This window comes from Tachyglossus aculeatus, chromosome 25, assembly GCF_015852505.1.
Source record: "Tachyglossus aculeatus isolate mTacAcu1 chromosome 25, mTacAcu1.pri, whole genome shotgun sequence".
NCBI classification, from domain to species: domain Eukaryota; kingdom Metazoa; phylum Chordata; class Mammalia; order Monotremata; family Tachyglossidae; genus Tachyglossus; species Tachyglossus aculeatus.
In genome coordinates, this window is record NC_052090.1 from 27,067,431 (window position 1) to 27,083,654 (window position 16,224).

The window sequence follows — 16,224 nt, forward strand, 5'->3', positions numbered from 1 at the left end:
ACTGTAAAATTGGTACAGATCTTTTTTTGTTTGCTTTTTGCTTTCTTGCCCACCCACTTGAAGCTCATGTTCCGGTTATTTTTCCTTCTGCTCTTTTTTTGGGCTCTGCCTATTTCGATTATGCCTCCTAGCTGGGCCCATCTGCGGTCTTTGGAAGTACTGGATTTGAAAAGTTCACTCTCAACTTTCTAAAGCGAGGAAATAGGCTCCCGATCTGAATCTTCCCTGAAGAACCCGGAGCCCCCATCCTTGCTTTCCCCCGGCCAAGGAAGCACGACCCCGGCCTGGGGAGGAGGAGGGCGCGCGTCCTCGGTGCCCCGGACGGTAGTGTCGCCTGGGCTCAGAATAAGCTCCCCGGACCCCGGAAAGACCAGTCCGGAGGGAAGCGGACGTGACCATTCCCCCGGCGCAGTGTTGGTTTTTATGGCTCTGGAATGCCGGCCCTAGCTAATCGGTTTGATTGCGTTGCACCACGGGGTCAAAACTTTGGTTACGTAACAACTAGACCGGGGCCTTTCCCTCAAATCCTTTTTCAAATCCTTGTGGGAACGAGTCATCTTTCAGGCGAGTGCTTTCGCTTTCTCTCTTAGAAAATGTGTGTGTGTGTTATGTGTGTGTTCTTGACTCAACAAGCTTCCACCGGAGGGCATATTTAACAGTTGCTAATAACAAACAGATGGCGAGTGCTACTCTCTGAGTGTGAAAAGGAAGCAGTAGGTGTCGGGCACCACCAGCCCGTAGAAACTGAGGGCGCTTTACTTGAGGGACGTTTTTTCCATGGAAGTCACAGAGAGGCGAGGTGAATTCGGAGCCATCTGAGTGGTTTCTCCTCAGGCTCTCGAGGGTCGGGAGCCCACTGTTGGGTAGGGACTGTATATGTTGCCAATTTGTACTTCCCAAGCGCTTAGTACAGTGCTCTGCACATAGTAAGCGCTCAATAAATATGATTGATGATGATGATGATTTAGTTCCCCATATTCACACCCAGCTTGGAGTTACGGTTTAAAGAAGTCCTCCCACTCCCCGCTCCTCCCGTCCCCACCTGGCAGAGCCCGGCTGAGGCCCTGCTCTTTGATTCCTTCGTCGCCCCTGGAGCCACACCGGGCTGTCAGCTGGTCCTTGGGGCCCCCCCGGCCCCCTGGATGGTTGCTGGGATCCCCGAGTCCTGCCAGGATGCTGGCTGCCTGCCTGAGTAAATGATCTGGCTTTCCAGAAATCTGGGATCTGGGTTGGCCACACCCCTGCATGCTCCCAGCAACTGCGGTATTTTTCTCTCTCTTTGGGGGGGATGTTTGGTACCGGAGGAAAACTTGAATAGTACATATAAAAATTGGATGAAAATTTCAGGATTTCTAGAAGAAACTACTGTAGGTGGTTTGCTATGTTAAAAAAATTAAAATGTTGAAGTCAGAGAAATAATGAAATCCTGACTTCCTGATGCCAAAATCCCTAACTTACATGTCTCAATTTATTGAGACAAGTATTTGAAAGGTAGCCCAGGTGGATCAGAGGAACAGGGACGGGGAAAGGATTCACTTTAATGAAAAAAAATCCAATCCGGGCCTGACCAGCGATTTTAGTAGCTCAGCCCCGCTTTCAGTCGATCGAATTGGAGTGGGTGAGTACAGTAGCGGTAGAAAACGTAATCCCTGACTGCGAGGAGTTTACAGTTCAGTGGGGGCGACAGACACTTGGTAATTTAAGGGCGAGTGTACAGTAATATAGTGGAGTATGTAAACTGATATTTTCAAAAATGCACTTGGAGGAGGAAGGTGAATCCAGGAAAGCCATCTGGAGGAGTTGGGATTTCAGAAAGGCTTCAGAGATCGTGGGAGAGCTGAGGAGTGGTCAGTTTGAAGCGGGCAGGTGGGGGATAGTATTCCAGGCAGGAGGAAGGGTGGGAGCCAGGGCTCGGAGCCGGGAGAATCAAGAAGGTGAGAGTGGATAGGTAAATGGATGACGATCGATGGACTGCATCAAAGCTGATGGTCGGGATTTTCCACTCTGTGTGGAGAGGAACCAGGAATCGGCCAGAGAGAGGTGCGGAACTGAATTCTAGGGGGTCTAGTCTTTTAGACCGGAGAAGGGAGGTGCTGGAGGCTGGAAGACCAGTGAGGAGGCCAGTCCAGTAGCCGAACCAGGAAAGGGCAAGGGTCTGGATCAGGGTCGAGGCCATTTGAATAGAGAGGAAGAGGAAGATCTTGGGACTGCCGGGGTGGAAAAATGGGTAGGATTTAGCCACCGACCGAATATGCAAGATGAAAGAGCGAGGAGTCATGGGTAACGCCAAGCGTCATGGACTTGGGAGACCAGGAGGATGTTGGTGGTGCTACCTGTGGTGGAAAAGTTAGGTTGGGGGAGAATTTGAGAGGAAAGATAAGGTCCGAGTTGGACCTGCTAAGCCCTGAGGGGCCTGGAGGAGAGGCGCCATCCGCGGGGAGAGGTCCTGGAGGGAGGGGGGAATGTCAGACTGAAGGAGGGGACGGCAGGTTAGGGCCAGCGAGGTAGCTTTCTTCATTTCTGTAACGTGCTCAAATCTGAATCCAATTGGCGATCGCAAAAGCCCTTCAGTTGGAACCCGTTCCTCCAGTTCGTTCTGTGGGTGATAGGGGATTCACCTAACGGCTTTGGTCCCAGTCCTAGTTAGAAGGCTGGTTGCTCAGTCGATACTGTTATTACTACTACACCTCTCTGCTTGTTTTTTGATGGCATTTGTTAAGCGCTTACTATGTGCCAAACCCTGTTCTAAGCGCTGGGGGGGATACAAGGTAATCAGGTTGTCCCACGTGGGGCTCACAGTCTTCATCCCCATTTTACAGATGAGGTAACTGAGACACGGAGAAGGCAAGTGACTTGCCCAAAGTCACACAGCCGACAAGTGGCGGAGCCGGGATTAGAACGCATGACCTCTGACTCCTAAGCCCGGGCTCTTTCCACTGAGCCACGCTGCTTCTCCGAGCCCGAGCACATAATAGTCGTGGCAGTGGGGGCAGCAATAATGTAGTCAGAGTACTTAGATTTCTGCCCTGTATGAGTACACTAAGGCGTCTTCAGGATCCAGGCCACCTTCCTGCCTCCACATAGGTTGCTGTAAACCCACGCTGTCTCAAAAGATCCAGTTCTTCTCCTTACAGGTCCAGAGAAGTAAAATACCTTCAAGGAGAGGCCAGTCGCTGTCCTGACTTGTTTTGGGTGGGTTCTGATGTTCAGTTTGGGGAAAGTTCAGCATAGGAGAGACGAGGGCAGGGGCTCGGTTAGTGAAAGTCTTTTCTTCGCATGTGTCTTAAGCTCCCACGGCCTCCGGGGCCCAATCCAAGTCCCGCGTCGCCGCTCACAAAGCAACCGCTTCTCTCCTCCGTGGGAATCCGGGGTGAGCCTCACCCGTGTCCCCTGTGTTTCCAGTTGCAGGATTCCGAGGATCTCCCGTCAGAACTGACCAACGAGGAGGCCTTCTGCGACTATAACAGCAGGCCCAATGAGAACTCGTACTGCTACCAGCTCCTCCAGGAACTGAATGAGCAGCGGAAGAAAGGCATCCTCTGCGACGTCAACATCGTGGTGAGCGGAAGGGTCTTCCGAGCTCACAAGAACATCCTGGTGGCGGGCAGCCGCTTCTTCAAGACTCTGTATTGCTTCACCAACAAAGAGAGCCGTAACCAAACCACCGTCACCTACTTGGACGTCGTCGCCGTGCAGGGGTTTTCCGTCATCTTGGACTTCTTGTATTCCGGGAACCTGGTGCTCACGAGCCAAAACGCCATCGAGGTGATGTCCGTGGCCAGCTACCTGCAGATGACCGAGGTGGTCCAGTCCTGCCGCAACTTCATCAAAGATGCCTTAAATATCAGCATAAAGTCGGAGGCTCCCGAGGCCGTGGTGGTGGACTACAACCGGCGGTCCGTGAGCCGGGAAGGCCTGCCGTCGGCCCGCGACCCGAAGGTGGCCAGCTTCTGGGCCACCCGCAACCTCACCAGCCTGGCCAGCAGCATCAAAAGCGAGAGCGACGGCTGCTACGGCCTGGACGAGGGCCAGGCGGAGAGCTACCACCTGAACGACTGCGGTTGGGCCCAGGACAGCTCGCCCGAGGTGGCCGAGAACGAGGCCGCCGGGCAGCAGCAGGGCAAGGTGTTCGTCTGGAATGACGTGAGCTCCCAGGGGGCTCCCGAAGCCGCCAAGGCCAGGAGGAAAAACCAGACCACCAAGAGATTTATTTATAATATCCCGCCCAACCACGAAGAAGGCATGGAAGATTGTTCGGTGATGCAGCCCTCCGTCTCCTACCCCGAAGAGGATTTACAGTTTATCAAGGAAGAGCCAGGTGAGCGCCCGGGGTCCGGAGGGGACTCGGGGGGAGGCCCGATTGGCCTTGTCGCCGCTCTACCGCCGGGGTGGCGTTGTTGGAGCACGACGGGGCGGGGAGGGAGGGGAGACTGCCTGCCGAGACGAGACGCTTCTTCTCTAGGAACCCCCTGGTGCTCCCCTGTTGGCTGCCCTGGGTTTGAGCCTCAGGGAAAGGGAAGCGTCCTTCCCTGTGGGTGTGCGGGATTGATGAGGAGCGGCAGCAACAACAGAAATAAGAATACTGGATACGTGCGGCATTTGTCCGGCACATGCTCTGTGCCAAGCCCCATGCCGGGCACTGGGGTAGAGACCATCGGACCCAGGCCCGGTTGCCCGTGGGGCTCACAGTCGGGAGGCGGAGGGAGAGCGGGTATCGGATCCCCATTTGTCAGATGAGGAAGCCGAGGCCCAGAGACCCGTCCGAGGTCACGTGGGTGGCGAGAGGCGGAGATGGGACTAGAGACCGGGTCTCCCGCCCCCCAGCCCCGTGCTGTTCCCAGCAGGCCCCGCCGCTTCTTGGAAGAGAATGAGAGCGGTCTCGTGCGGTCGCTCTTGGAATCTGTGAACGTGGCAGGTCCCGGGCGGCTCCCGGGCAGAAGGTCGAGGGCCCAGACCGATCAGTTGAGGTGACTTGCTGAAGTTTGGGTTTCCCCGCGTTTCCCGTCTGGGCGGTGCCTGGCTGAGAGTCTCTTTGATTTGAAGAAGCAGCCCAGTGGCTTTGAGGTTTCCTCCGAGGACCTCAGATGCTCCACCGCTATCAGACGTGACTTAATACTCCGGCGGCCCGAGAGGGTTGAGGCTGCCGTTGCTATTGCTACTGCTGGGTGTGGGACAGGTCTCCGACAGCGACCGGTTTGACGGCGCTTTGCCGACCGACCGGGGCCCTGAGATGCAACTGTTCCTGCCTGCCGAGCCAGCCCCGTGGCCTTCCCTCGGCCAGCACTGGTTCCTCTGCTCTAGTTTCAGTCTCACTGACATGGGGAGGGGCGGGGAGGTCTTCTTCAGTCACGTTCCCCGCCTCCCATGCCTCCGGGCTTCCCTTTTCAGGCAGCCATTTTTTTCCCTGGCCAAAGGACAAGGGAAATGGCAAGTGCAGTTTTGGGCTGGTGTCTGGCTGCCTGTCTCTCTTGTCCCTCCCTCAGTAGTCGTCCCCCATCCTCCCTCCCGACAACCTGCGGTGTCTCTCAGCCCCTTGCTTGAATCACCGGCTTTTCCGCTGTGCCACCCCGAACCCGTCGTACCCGCCTGGAGGTGGACTGCTCTTGTCCTAATTTGGTAGCAACAAAGCTGAGCCCACTCCCCCTCAACATGACTGCCCCAGCAAGCCAATTCCTGGACGGGACCGAGCCCCCGGCCCCGTGTGGCCTTCCCAGCTCCCAGAGTACCTGTGCTGCTGGGCACAGGAGTGGAGGTCACGTGGGTTGGGGAAAGGGGGGCGTGGAGGTGTGTGTCGGGTTGGGGGGTGGGGTTTTTCAGGCCCTGATCCGGTGTTCCCCATATCTTGAAGTAATTTAAATTCCACTTGTGTCAGCACCGTGGAGATAGCCCCTGTCTTTCAAGGACATCCCAAAAGGGAAAGATCAAACTGAGCTACAGCCCTGTTCTTCAGACAGTTTGATTTTTTTTTTAACAAAGGTGAAAACGGGCACTTTCACAGCATCCTAAACTCCCGCTCCCCCGGCGGAGACTGCCAGATAGATGTGTCCCCGAGTTATCGAGGAGGTCATTTTGGTTGGCCAGTTTCTAGCCTGGTCCCCTGGTCCCCCTGGGCCGCTTGAGGCCCAGAGAAAGATGTATGTGTTGGTGGACCCGTTCGATCCCAAGCGGACGGTGACCAGCTCCCTTCCTCTCTGGCTGCCTCCGCCCTCTGGCCTTCAGCGTCTGTAAGTTCTTCCTCTCCGCCGTGGCTTCTGCGTATTCCGTCTTGGCCCGCCGCTTCCTCAAGTGGCCACCATTTTAGCTCCAGCTTCTCCGGAGGTCAAGACTTTGGTCACCCTCAGGGCCTCACGCCCTTTTCCAGCCCATCTCGACTGGCCAGGCTGAACCGCTGTGGGATTATCCATTGAGCTCTCAGGCCGCGGAGGTGACCGGGCGAGGGGCTGGCGACCAGGTGGTTTGCGGCGTCGGCCCACGTGTTTTTCGCGCTGGCCGGCCGAGGCTTCGGCTGCTGGTGCCCTTTAGTTTGGTACTCACCGCTCGGGCGGTGTTTACCAATTCCCTGCTTTAGCGGAGGCCTTGGTGAAGTGTCACCATCTGGGCAGTGGGGCCGCAGGAATCAAAGCGAGGGGTAGCCACCTTGGTCTGGGCCATTCTTCTTCCTGAGCCAAATGGAAAGCATTCACGTGAAAGCGGAGCCTCTCGAGGGGCGGACTGCCCGAGGGTCCCACCCCCGCCCTGACCCCGGGTCTGGAGCCAGGGTCGCATCTGTGCCGGCCCCCCTCTTGTCGAGCGGGCAGCTGGGTCCACCTTGGGACCCCATTCTCATCGCCCTTCCCCCGATCGGCCTGCTGGGAATGCTCCCTGAGGTCTTTTCCCCCTCTAGATCCCAGGGGTTGGTAGTGACAGTTGATGGACAGAGATGGTGGTTTACCGACCGCTGATTTCCTACCAATTGTTTTCAACTCTGTCAAAGCCTAGACAAGCCGATCAGGTCAGATATTGGCCCCGGGGACGTCTGGCTTACCTTCTCTTCAGTTCTGAGAGTGACATCTTGTTTCTCTGTGGTCAGAGGTGGCCATTGGATGTAAACAGAAGAGCTCTCTCTCTCTCTCTCTCTCTCTCTCTCTCTCTCTCTCTCTCTCTCTCTCTCTCTCTCTCCCTCTCCCTCTCCCTCTCCCTCTCCCTCTCTCCCCACCCTCAGGGTGGGACCTTAGAAACCCCTAGGTGTGGGAGTGGTCACTGAATCAGGAGTCCATTCAGTGGGCTGCATCGGGTTCTTCTTTCTTTTCCTCCCTCCCCTACTCTCCCTGAGCCTCTGACTATTTTTCCCCAAACCCCCACTGGGCACCAGTCAAGAATGGCAGCAGAATCCTGGACTGTACCATGTACTGAGCACCGTGAACGAGGTAGACGGGAGAATTAGCCATGACACCTGGCCCCCACGGGGCTCGAGCCCTAAGAGTGATTGAGGCAAAGAGGGGGATAGACGAGAGGTGAGCGAGCAACTGACAGGGACTCCAAGAGCGGCGGGGCATGACGGGCTCGGGGACCGGAGTCCAGCAGGCACCCCCGCTGGGGTTGCCAGCCTTCCCGACGAGGCAGTCGGTGTGGGGGCGTCCGCGTCTGTGGCCCGCTGCTGCCAGGCAGCACGGGAGCGCGGCCCTGGGGAGGCCCCGAGGTGGCCCCGGCAGCTCGTGGGGCTGCTGCCCTGACCTTCCCGCTGGCGCCGAGGGCTCGTGCGAAGCAGTAGCTGAAGTGTGGGCTCATTTTGGTCGTCATTATGGGTTCATATTAACCAGAATGTCTCTTGAAAAGTGTCTGTTTTCTTCATTGGATTACATTTGCCGAAACCAGCCGGGTTGGGTGCCGGCATGGCTGGACTCCAGAGGGCAGCAACCTTTCCTCTCTTCCCCCGGCAACTCCAGAAATACACGGGACTTGGCTGTGCTCACAGTTCTGGGAGCCTAAAACCGGCAGGAAGCAGTGCCCCCCCTCCCCCAGGTTAGGCGGGGCTGCCCAACACGGCAGGCGGCTTTTGTGGACCCTCAGTTTCTCTGGTCCTTGGAGCAGCAGAAGCAGCGAGGAATCTCTGCTGGGGCAGTTTGGGATCATTGGCAGCCGACGTGTAGCCGCCTCCCCTGGGAGCCACCAGTGAGCGGCAGGGACTGTTTTGGCCTCCCTCTCCCGGCCCCGTCCGGGGCTGCGTTCTGGCCCCCGGATGGCTTAGCATTGGTTAGCAGGTTGGTCGGGCTGGGGTGCGGCGAGGCTGTCGCTAACGCTGTGTGCTGTCTCTCCTTTTCTCCAGATCTGGATGGGGCCCTGCTGTCGGGTCCCGATGGTGAGCGGGGCCTGAGCGCCAATCTCCTGGCCGAAGCCAACTCCAGTCAAGATGGAGGCGATGCAGGTAGGTGTCGGGGTTGGGGTGGAAACCTGATGATTTGACGCTCTGTGTGTGTGTGTGTGTGTGTGTGTGTGTGTGTGTGTGTGTGTGTGTGTGTGTGTGTCTCTCTCTCTATATGTGTCTGTGTCTGTGTGTCCGTCCCCGTGCACGCGTGTTCCAGAGTGCTCAGTTCAACCACTGGGAAGCCCAGGCGAGCAGAAGGGTTAGCACAGGTAGCCCCATGGTACCCCGTACAAAGTTGTGTAATCATCATCACTGTGGTATCTGTTCAGCTCCTACTCTGTGCCAAGCACTGTACTGGGTTCTGGGGTAGATAGAAAAGAAGCAGGTCGGACACAGTCTCTGTTCCACGCAGGGCAGGGAGCCCGGATATCAAATCCCTGTTTTACGGGTGAGGAAACTAAGGCCCAGAGAAATTAAGGGATTTCCCCACGGTACTTCTAGACAATTTTCTTTTCTCTTGGGTGGTTTTTTTTCTTGGTTTTGGTTTTGGTTTTGTTTTTCTTAAATGGTAATTGTTAAGTACTTACTATGTGTCAGGCTCTGTACTAAGCTCTAGGGTAAGTACAGTTAATCAGATTGGACACAGTCCATGTCCCACGTGGGACTCACAGTCCCAATCCCCGTTTTTACAGATGAGGTAACTAAGGCTCAGGGAAGTGAAGTGATTTGCCCAAGGACGTACAGCAGACAAGTGGCATGAGATGGAATTAGAACCCAGATCCTTCTGACTCCCAGGCCCAGATTCAGGTGGAGATTTGTAGCGACTAGGCTAAGCCCTGGCTTCCCCTATTTGCCTTCCCTTCTGCATCAGCTGTGCATTTGGATCTGGATCCCTTGAGGGCTTTGATTTTTTTTTTTTTTTTTTCCACTCCACGCTCCCACGACTTAAGTGCATCTCCACCTGTAATGTGTCTGAATGTCCGTCTCTCCCTCTAGCCTGCAAGCCCTTTTTGGACAGGGGTTGCTAGACACCTCCTCTTTGGCATCGTCCTCCCCCAAGCACGTAGAGTACAGTGTTCTGCACACACTGTGACGGCACAGTAAATAATGTTGACTGTCTTTTCCATTCCATTCAACCTCTGATCAACGTAGCATCTCACTTAAAGTGACCTTCAGTTAGTCAGCGGCATTTATTGCGTGCTTTCTTCATATGGAGCGCCGTACTAAGCACTTGGAAAGATACAATAGAGGCAGACACACGACCCCTACCCTTCAGGGGCTCTCGGTTTTGAGGACAGCCCCTGCCACTGGTTTCTTGTTTGTTAATTCCATTCTGAGGGTAAGTCATTTGCATCTTCATTGCAGGCAGGGAATACGTCTGTTGCTGTGTGTCTAGTACAGTGCTCTGCACAGAGTAAGCACTCAGTAAATACCACTGATGATGAGAAGGAGGAGAATCTGCAGTGCCTTGGATCTCATCCACCTGGCTCTTTGAATGCTTTGTGCTCTGGTGGGCTTGGGGCCGGATACCTCTGAGTGAGCATGAATTGGTATGGTTGGAGCCAGGTGTTCTGTTTGGGGGGCCCTGAGGAGGTGGAACGGGGAGAAGGGGCGTGGGCACAACCACTTGGAAGCCTAGGTTGGAGGCAGGGAAGGAAGTTGCTCCTTAAAGTCTTTGTCGTGGTAGTGATGAGAGCAGCGGGGGCCGGAAGAGGAAATCCCTTCCCTACAAATTCTCCCTGGCCCATCTCGTGTCCTGTCACCATGGTTGCTCTCGCCTCAGTTTAGGGAGCTGAAGAAGGAAAATCACCTGGAGAGTGGGAGGCTGTGGAGGGTGGTGGAGTGGGGTGGAGGGAGAAAGAAAGATTGACTGACTGACTCTGACCGCAAGCACTGCCAGGGGAGCCTGGTTGAGGAATTTGCTGGCGGGGGAGTGGGAGGACCTGCCTCCGGACCCCCAGTCCTTTTTTTTTTTTTTTTGACACCCCCTCCCTCCCCCCGCCCCGTGCACACACACCCCCGGCCACTGTTCCACTTTGGACATAGGATTTGTATGTCCTGCCCAGAGAGAGCAGGGAGGTCTGGGCTGTGGCGGAGCTGCTAAGCCGTGGGCACCCAGACATCTTCAGAAGAAAGGGGATTGGCCTTTCCCATCAGGGACTGGGCGATTTGGAGGAAAAACTCCCTGGATTTCATCAGCGGATCTGAATCCGAGTCTGGGGCGGGTGCGGTGGCTGCTGCCTCGGCTTCCCCGTCAGCTGTCTTTCCCCGTTGGGTCAGGCCGGGGCGGCTCTGGGCCGCTCCAGTCGCTCTTCTGTCTTGCCTTTCCCTACCCCAAAATGCTCATGGTTTCATCCGGACCTGTGCTGGTCGAGCACCGCAAGTAAACTAGAATCAGCGGCCCCCAGGTTGATGCACCAGTTTATGTTCAGCAGTCAGGTGGTAGCCTCAGATGATTTCAATTTGTTTAATTTGGCCAAGCCTCCTTGGCCTAGGAGGAGGTTGGGCCCACAGGGCTCTGAGATTTAGACTTCATCCTCCTCCTACCCTTCATGGACTTGGTCCGCTCTGGCTTGGATTGGGGCCACACGGCCCCGTCCTCTCTCCCCCTTGCCCTTCGTGTCCACCTCAAACCCAGCGGCAGCCTTGCTCGGGGCAGAGCGGTGGATGGGGGTGGGTGCCTCCGAATGAAAGGTCTGGCCGTCTTCCCCCAAAAAAGAAGAGCTGGGGGATTCGAGGGTGGGGAAGCGCTGTTCCGGCGGGGAAGCGCTGTTCCGGCGTGGAAGCCGTCGCTGAGGGCAATGGGATGATTTGGGGAGGGTGGAGAAGGGGAAATGTGGGTGTGAGGCTGAGTAGTGGCAGTGCTGGGGTTTCTGGATAGGGTGAGGCTGCCATTGCCGGGCCTTCTCAGACCGCTCTTCCACTGGCTCATCAGGGCAGCGTGTGGGAAGACGGTTGGGAGCCGGGTGCCTTTCAGTCCAGCTTGCACGTTTTAGGAGAACGAGTGAGTGTTCGAGGACGAGAGTGGTCTTTGGCTGACCTGGAGAGTCGGGTAGAAAAGCCCACCCTGGTGATTTTTTCAGTTTTGTTGGTGGATCTAGAAGAGGGATTGTAGGCTCTGATGTCTGGAAAGCTCTAATCAGGAGACCACCTATATTGGGTGGGTGGGTTTGGGCAGGGTGTAGGAGGATAGAAGGTTAGTCAGTGTTGGGCTGTCAGAGGATTTTCCCTCTTTCCCTAGCCTCCCAAGAATGCCTGCTGGGAACCTTCAGGTAATGGGAGCAGGTTTCTCGAGTGTTTGTGGTATCCCTGGCCCAGAACCCAGATTCCCCCGGTGGGCGTCCTCCAGCCGTCCTGCCTCGGTCCCCCCACCACCATCCTTGGCGAAGTTCGGTGGCCAAACAAGTGCTCCAGGATTTCCGACTGGGCTGGAGCAGGTGGCCACTTGCTAATCCGGTCCTCTTTAGTGTGATGGTACTGTGTACATCTTTTGGCTGGGGGCTAAGTAGGTGCGGGATTTGTAGCCATCAAATTGCTCGGGGGCGGGCGGGGGGGGGCATGCTCTGGAGGCCTCTCCCACCCGTGTGCCCAGGGATCCTCTCCAGCCTTGCTGTTGTTGCCACTGACAAATGGAAAATTCCCCTGCCTGTTCTTAACGTTGGGCCGGCGTGTGGCCCACCCAGCCCAAACCTACCCTCCCATCATTGGCTCGAACCAAAGCCCTGACACCCCTCCCCGCCTCCGCAGGAGGAATTTGGGAAGTTAGAACTTCCTGGATCTGCACTGTGTCACCAAAGAGGATGGGTTTGCTCTGCCCTCTCCTGAATGGGAAAGGAATGAGTTGAGGTCTTCCCGAGCCCCCGTTTCAGAGGAAGCGGGGCAGGGGGAAAGAACAGGGTGAGAGTGGGGTGGGACGGACCCTTTGGGATTTCTGTCTGCTCCTCGCTGGGTAATTCTCAGGATTTTAGTCTGTAGCCACTCTCCGACTGTCCTCTGTGGCCCCGGGCGAGTGGGTTTTGGACGAGTCTCTCTGGCTAATGAGCATAGGCGGATCACAGCCCACAACATCCCAGCTTCTGGGCTGCAGCTCTCTGGTTCCTTCTCCTTTCCAGTTGTGGTGGTGGTACCCGTTAGGTCCCCTGGCTCCAGACTGGGGAGAGACCCTGGCCCGTGCCTGTGCGGAAGGCTGTGTCAAGCGTGGTGGGGTTTTTTTGTTTTTTTGAGTGGTACTGGTTAGGCACTTACTGTGTGCCGTGCATTGTCTTAAGCATTGGGATAGATAGAAGCTAATCAGATTGGACCCAGACTGAGCCCCCTCCTTCCTCCCCCTCCCCATCCCCCCCGCCTTACCTCCTTCCCCTCCCCACAGCACCTGTATATATGTTTATACGTATTTATTACTCTATGTATTTTATTTGTACATATTTACTTATTTTGTAAATATGTTTTGTTTTGTTGTCTGTCTCCCCCTTCTAGATTGTGAGCCCGCTGTTGGGTAGGGACCGTCTCTATACGTTGCCAACTTGTACTTCCCAAGCACTTAGCACAGTGCTCTGCACACAGTAAGCACTCAATAAATACGATTGAATGAATGAATGAGTGAATTGGACACGGTCCCTGTCCCACAGTGGGGCTCACAGAGTCTTAATTGGAGGGAGGAAGATTTAATCCCCATTTTACAGGTAAGGTAATCGAGGCTTAGTGAAGTGATTTGCCCAGGGTTACACAGCAGAGAGTTGACAGAACCGGGAGTAGAATCCAGGTCCTCCGACTCTTATGCCTGTGCTCTTTCCATTAGGCCACGCTGATTTATTTTTCTGCTGCAGGCCGTTTCTGACGAGCTTGCTGTATCTGTGGGGATTTGGAGGTGGCAGTGCCAGCCCCCTGGACCTATTTTGGACCTTGGCGAAAGGCTGTGGTGCTGCGAGAGAAACCATACCCACCGTCGGTCTGGTTTCCCCTGCTGCCTTGAGAGGGAGAGGGGTGGCTTCCTGTGCTTCAGAAGCCGCCTCCTCCTGACCCTCTGGGGGACCACGGGGCCCCCGACCCACCCAGGTGAGGTGTGGCGGTCTGGGCAGGGTGGCCCGGATTGAAGACCGGAGGGGAGGAAGGACGCTGGGGTGGCCTGTTGCCCAGGCTGCGTTTGCAGAGGGACAGGCAGCTCCCTAACTCAGCGGAGCCTCCGCGGGGGGTCCACGGTGCTGAAAGAGCGGTGCCCGCGGCCTGCTCCGACCCTCCTGGACGCGGGCTCCCAGCACCGCCCAGCCTGCTGGGACCAGTTGGCTTGAGTCTGATCACTGTGCTCGTTACTTTTGTAGCTGTGGGCGCCCCATCCCCTGCCCCGGGGGTTAATGATAATAGTAATAATAATAATAATAATAACGGTAGTAATTATAAGGGTTTACTATATCCCAAGCACTGTTCTAAACACCGGGGTAAATACAAGCTAATCAGGTTGGACACAGTCCCTGTCCCACATGGGGCTCACACTCTTAATCCCCATTTTACTGAGGCCCAGTGAAGTGAATTGCCCAGGGCCACGCAGCAGACAAGTGGCGGAGGTGAGATTAGAACCCAGGTCCTTCTGGTTCCCCGGCCCGGGCTCTAGCCACTAAGCCACGCTCTCTGCCCGTCCCTGATGGTGGAGGGGCCGAGGCAGGGACTTCTGCTGTGTCCTCCCCGGGCCAGTGCAGAAGAGCACAAAGCGTTGCCAGGGCCCGATCCGGTTCACACCCAATCACTGTGGCCGCTGTTACTTCGTTTATTTTTTTATTCTTTTTGGCACTCTGGGTGGGAAGGCGGGCACACAGCTTCGCTTTCCTTCTGGTCTTTCCCCTCATATTTCACCTGAGCAGCGCCACCTTTTTTTTTTTATGGCATTTGTTAAGCGCTCACTATGTGGCAGGTACTGTACCAAGCGCTGATCAGGTTGGTCAATAGTCCATATCCCACAGTGGAGTTTCCGTGCTGTGGTGGGGAGAGGTGGGGGTGAAGGTTGAGTGTTTGAGGGCAGCCGGCAGGGAGTCCCCAGCTCCCCACAGGAAAGAATTGGGGCAAAGCGTTCCACCCGCCGGGAGAGACCCGTGGCAAAAAGCAGCAGCAGGTCAAACCCTGGAAAAAACAGGCACCCTTCTGCAGCCCTCGGGGATCCCAGTGGTCCCGGCATCTCCGTGGTAGTTAGTGTCGCTCAGCGAGTCCAGCTGCCTTTTCAGGTTTCCCATCACTCCCCCAGCCAGAGGGCTGGCGCAGGGCGGGGCCCGATTCTGGACTCGGAATGCTAGGACACGGATCGGGACTCAACCAGGACCCCGCCGAGTCCAGCAACTGCACAGCCACCTCGGTTACTTATTTACCCCGTAAGCCAGTTCCTCCTCTTCCTCCTCCCCGCTCCTCAGCCCCCCAACAAGTTGTCCCTGAGAGGACGAGAGCCCGAGGTTACCTGTCCGTGCTGATTGTCAGCTGGCCAGTCGTGGCAGAGGAATCCGTTGTCGGCGCTGATTGCGACCTGGCCGGTTGTGACCGTCCTGCCTGTAGTTTGCTTACGGTGCCCAGCGGGCAGCCGTCACCTCTCTCCCCCAGCCCCCGCTCTCCGGGGGCACGTCGGGGGCCTTGCCATTCGGAGCAGAAATATTCCAGGGGGCCCCCCGTGTGACCCCAGTCCCAGTGCAGGTAGGGAAGACAAATGGAGAATCCGTGGGCCTCCAGGGAGCAGCCCGTCACCCACTCTGATCACCGGCCCACAGCAGGCCCGGCGCTGCTGCACTTAGCCACCCCGGGAGAATTGGGGGCAAACGGCAACACTCAGTCGGTGGTCTCATTAAACCCTTGTACTGTGAACCCTGTGTGGAACACGCACTGCGTCCGTTCCAATCGGCTTGTATCTGCACCAGTGTCTAGTATAATGGTGGACACGGAGTAAACTCTTAACAGTTACCACAGTTGTATCCGTTGAGCCCTTGTCTCTGCGTACAGAGCACTGTGCCTGGGAGAGTTCAGTAGAGCCGACCAGTGTAGCAGGGGCGATGGACACATTAAAACCATTTACAGATAGGGGAAGCGGCCCAGTTTCAGGATAAGGACAGAAGCACCGTGGGGGAAGTGAGTGTCAAAGGTCTTAGGGGATGCAGACCCTAATGTGCAGTGAGAGGTTAGTCCGGGAAGGCTTCCAGAAGGAAGAATGATTTTAGCGGGGTTCCGCGCATGGGGAGTGCGGTTGTCTGTCGCCCTTGTGACTATTGTGACAGTAATAGGGACGGTCCCTCCTACCCTGAGGGAGGGTGGTGCTGGGGAATTGGAGGTCCTGGGCTGGTGGACCCCCGTTTGTTCCTTGTGTGTCCATGTCCATACTGCCTGTTGTGTCAAAATGTGGTCATTTTCCCCTCGACCCCCAAATCCTTTTTTTTTTTTTGTTTTGGTCAAGGTGCTAGTCAAAAAGAAGTGTTTGCTTTTGAAGTGACACCAACTAGTGTGCTGGGCCACTTTCCATCTAGGAGACAGGCGTGTGAGAGAGACAGAGAGAGAGAGAGTCTGTGTGTGCATGCGTGCGTGTGCATGCGTGCGTATGCGTGTAATGGTGATCTTTGACGTGTCCAACAGTGGGGTGATGGTCGTGCTTATTTTGGCTCCTAGTTTTGATTCTGCCTTTGGAAAGGCAGGGCTGGTTTCTCTCCCAAGTGCTCAGGACAGGGCCTTGCCTTCAGGAGGTGCTCTGCACATACCATGGAGTGACTGGGAGGAAGAAAAAAACACAACCCAACTCCTACTAATCTCTGCCATACCAAGAAAGGAAAACCAGGCCTTTCTTGAGTTAAAATATTTTTCTCTGCCGTTGTTTGTACTGTTCACTGTACAGAACAGACACTGAAGTATTGTATTGGAAC

General features: G+C 55.9%; 1 protein-coding gene across 1 annotated transcript in view; it reads left to right on the forward strand.

Annotated features, from left to right (window-relative positions):
• The window catches only part of ZBTB10 (zinc finger and BTB domain containing 10), a 33,560-nt gene that overhangs the window by 11,210 nt on the left and 6,126 nt on the right, over positions 1-16,224 (forward strand). Inside the window, exons 2-3 of the mRNA XM_038766738.1 lie at positions 3,409-4,318; positions 8,306-8,404. Coding sequence (XP_038622666.1) covers positions 3,409-4,318; positions 8,306-8,404 — 1,009 coding nt within the window. The remainder of the gene's footprint in view (positions 1-3,408; positions 4,319-8,305; positions 8,405-16,224) is intronic.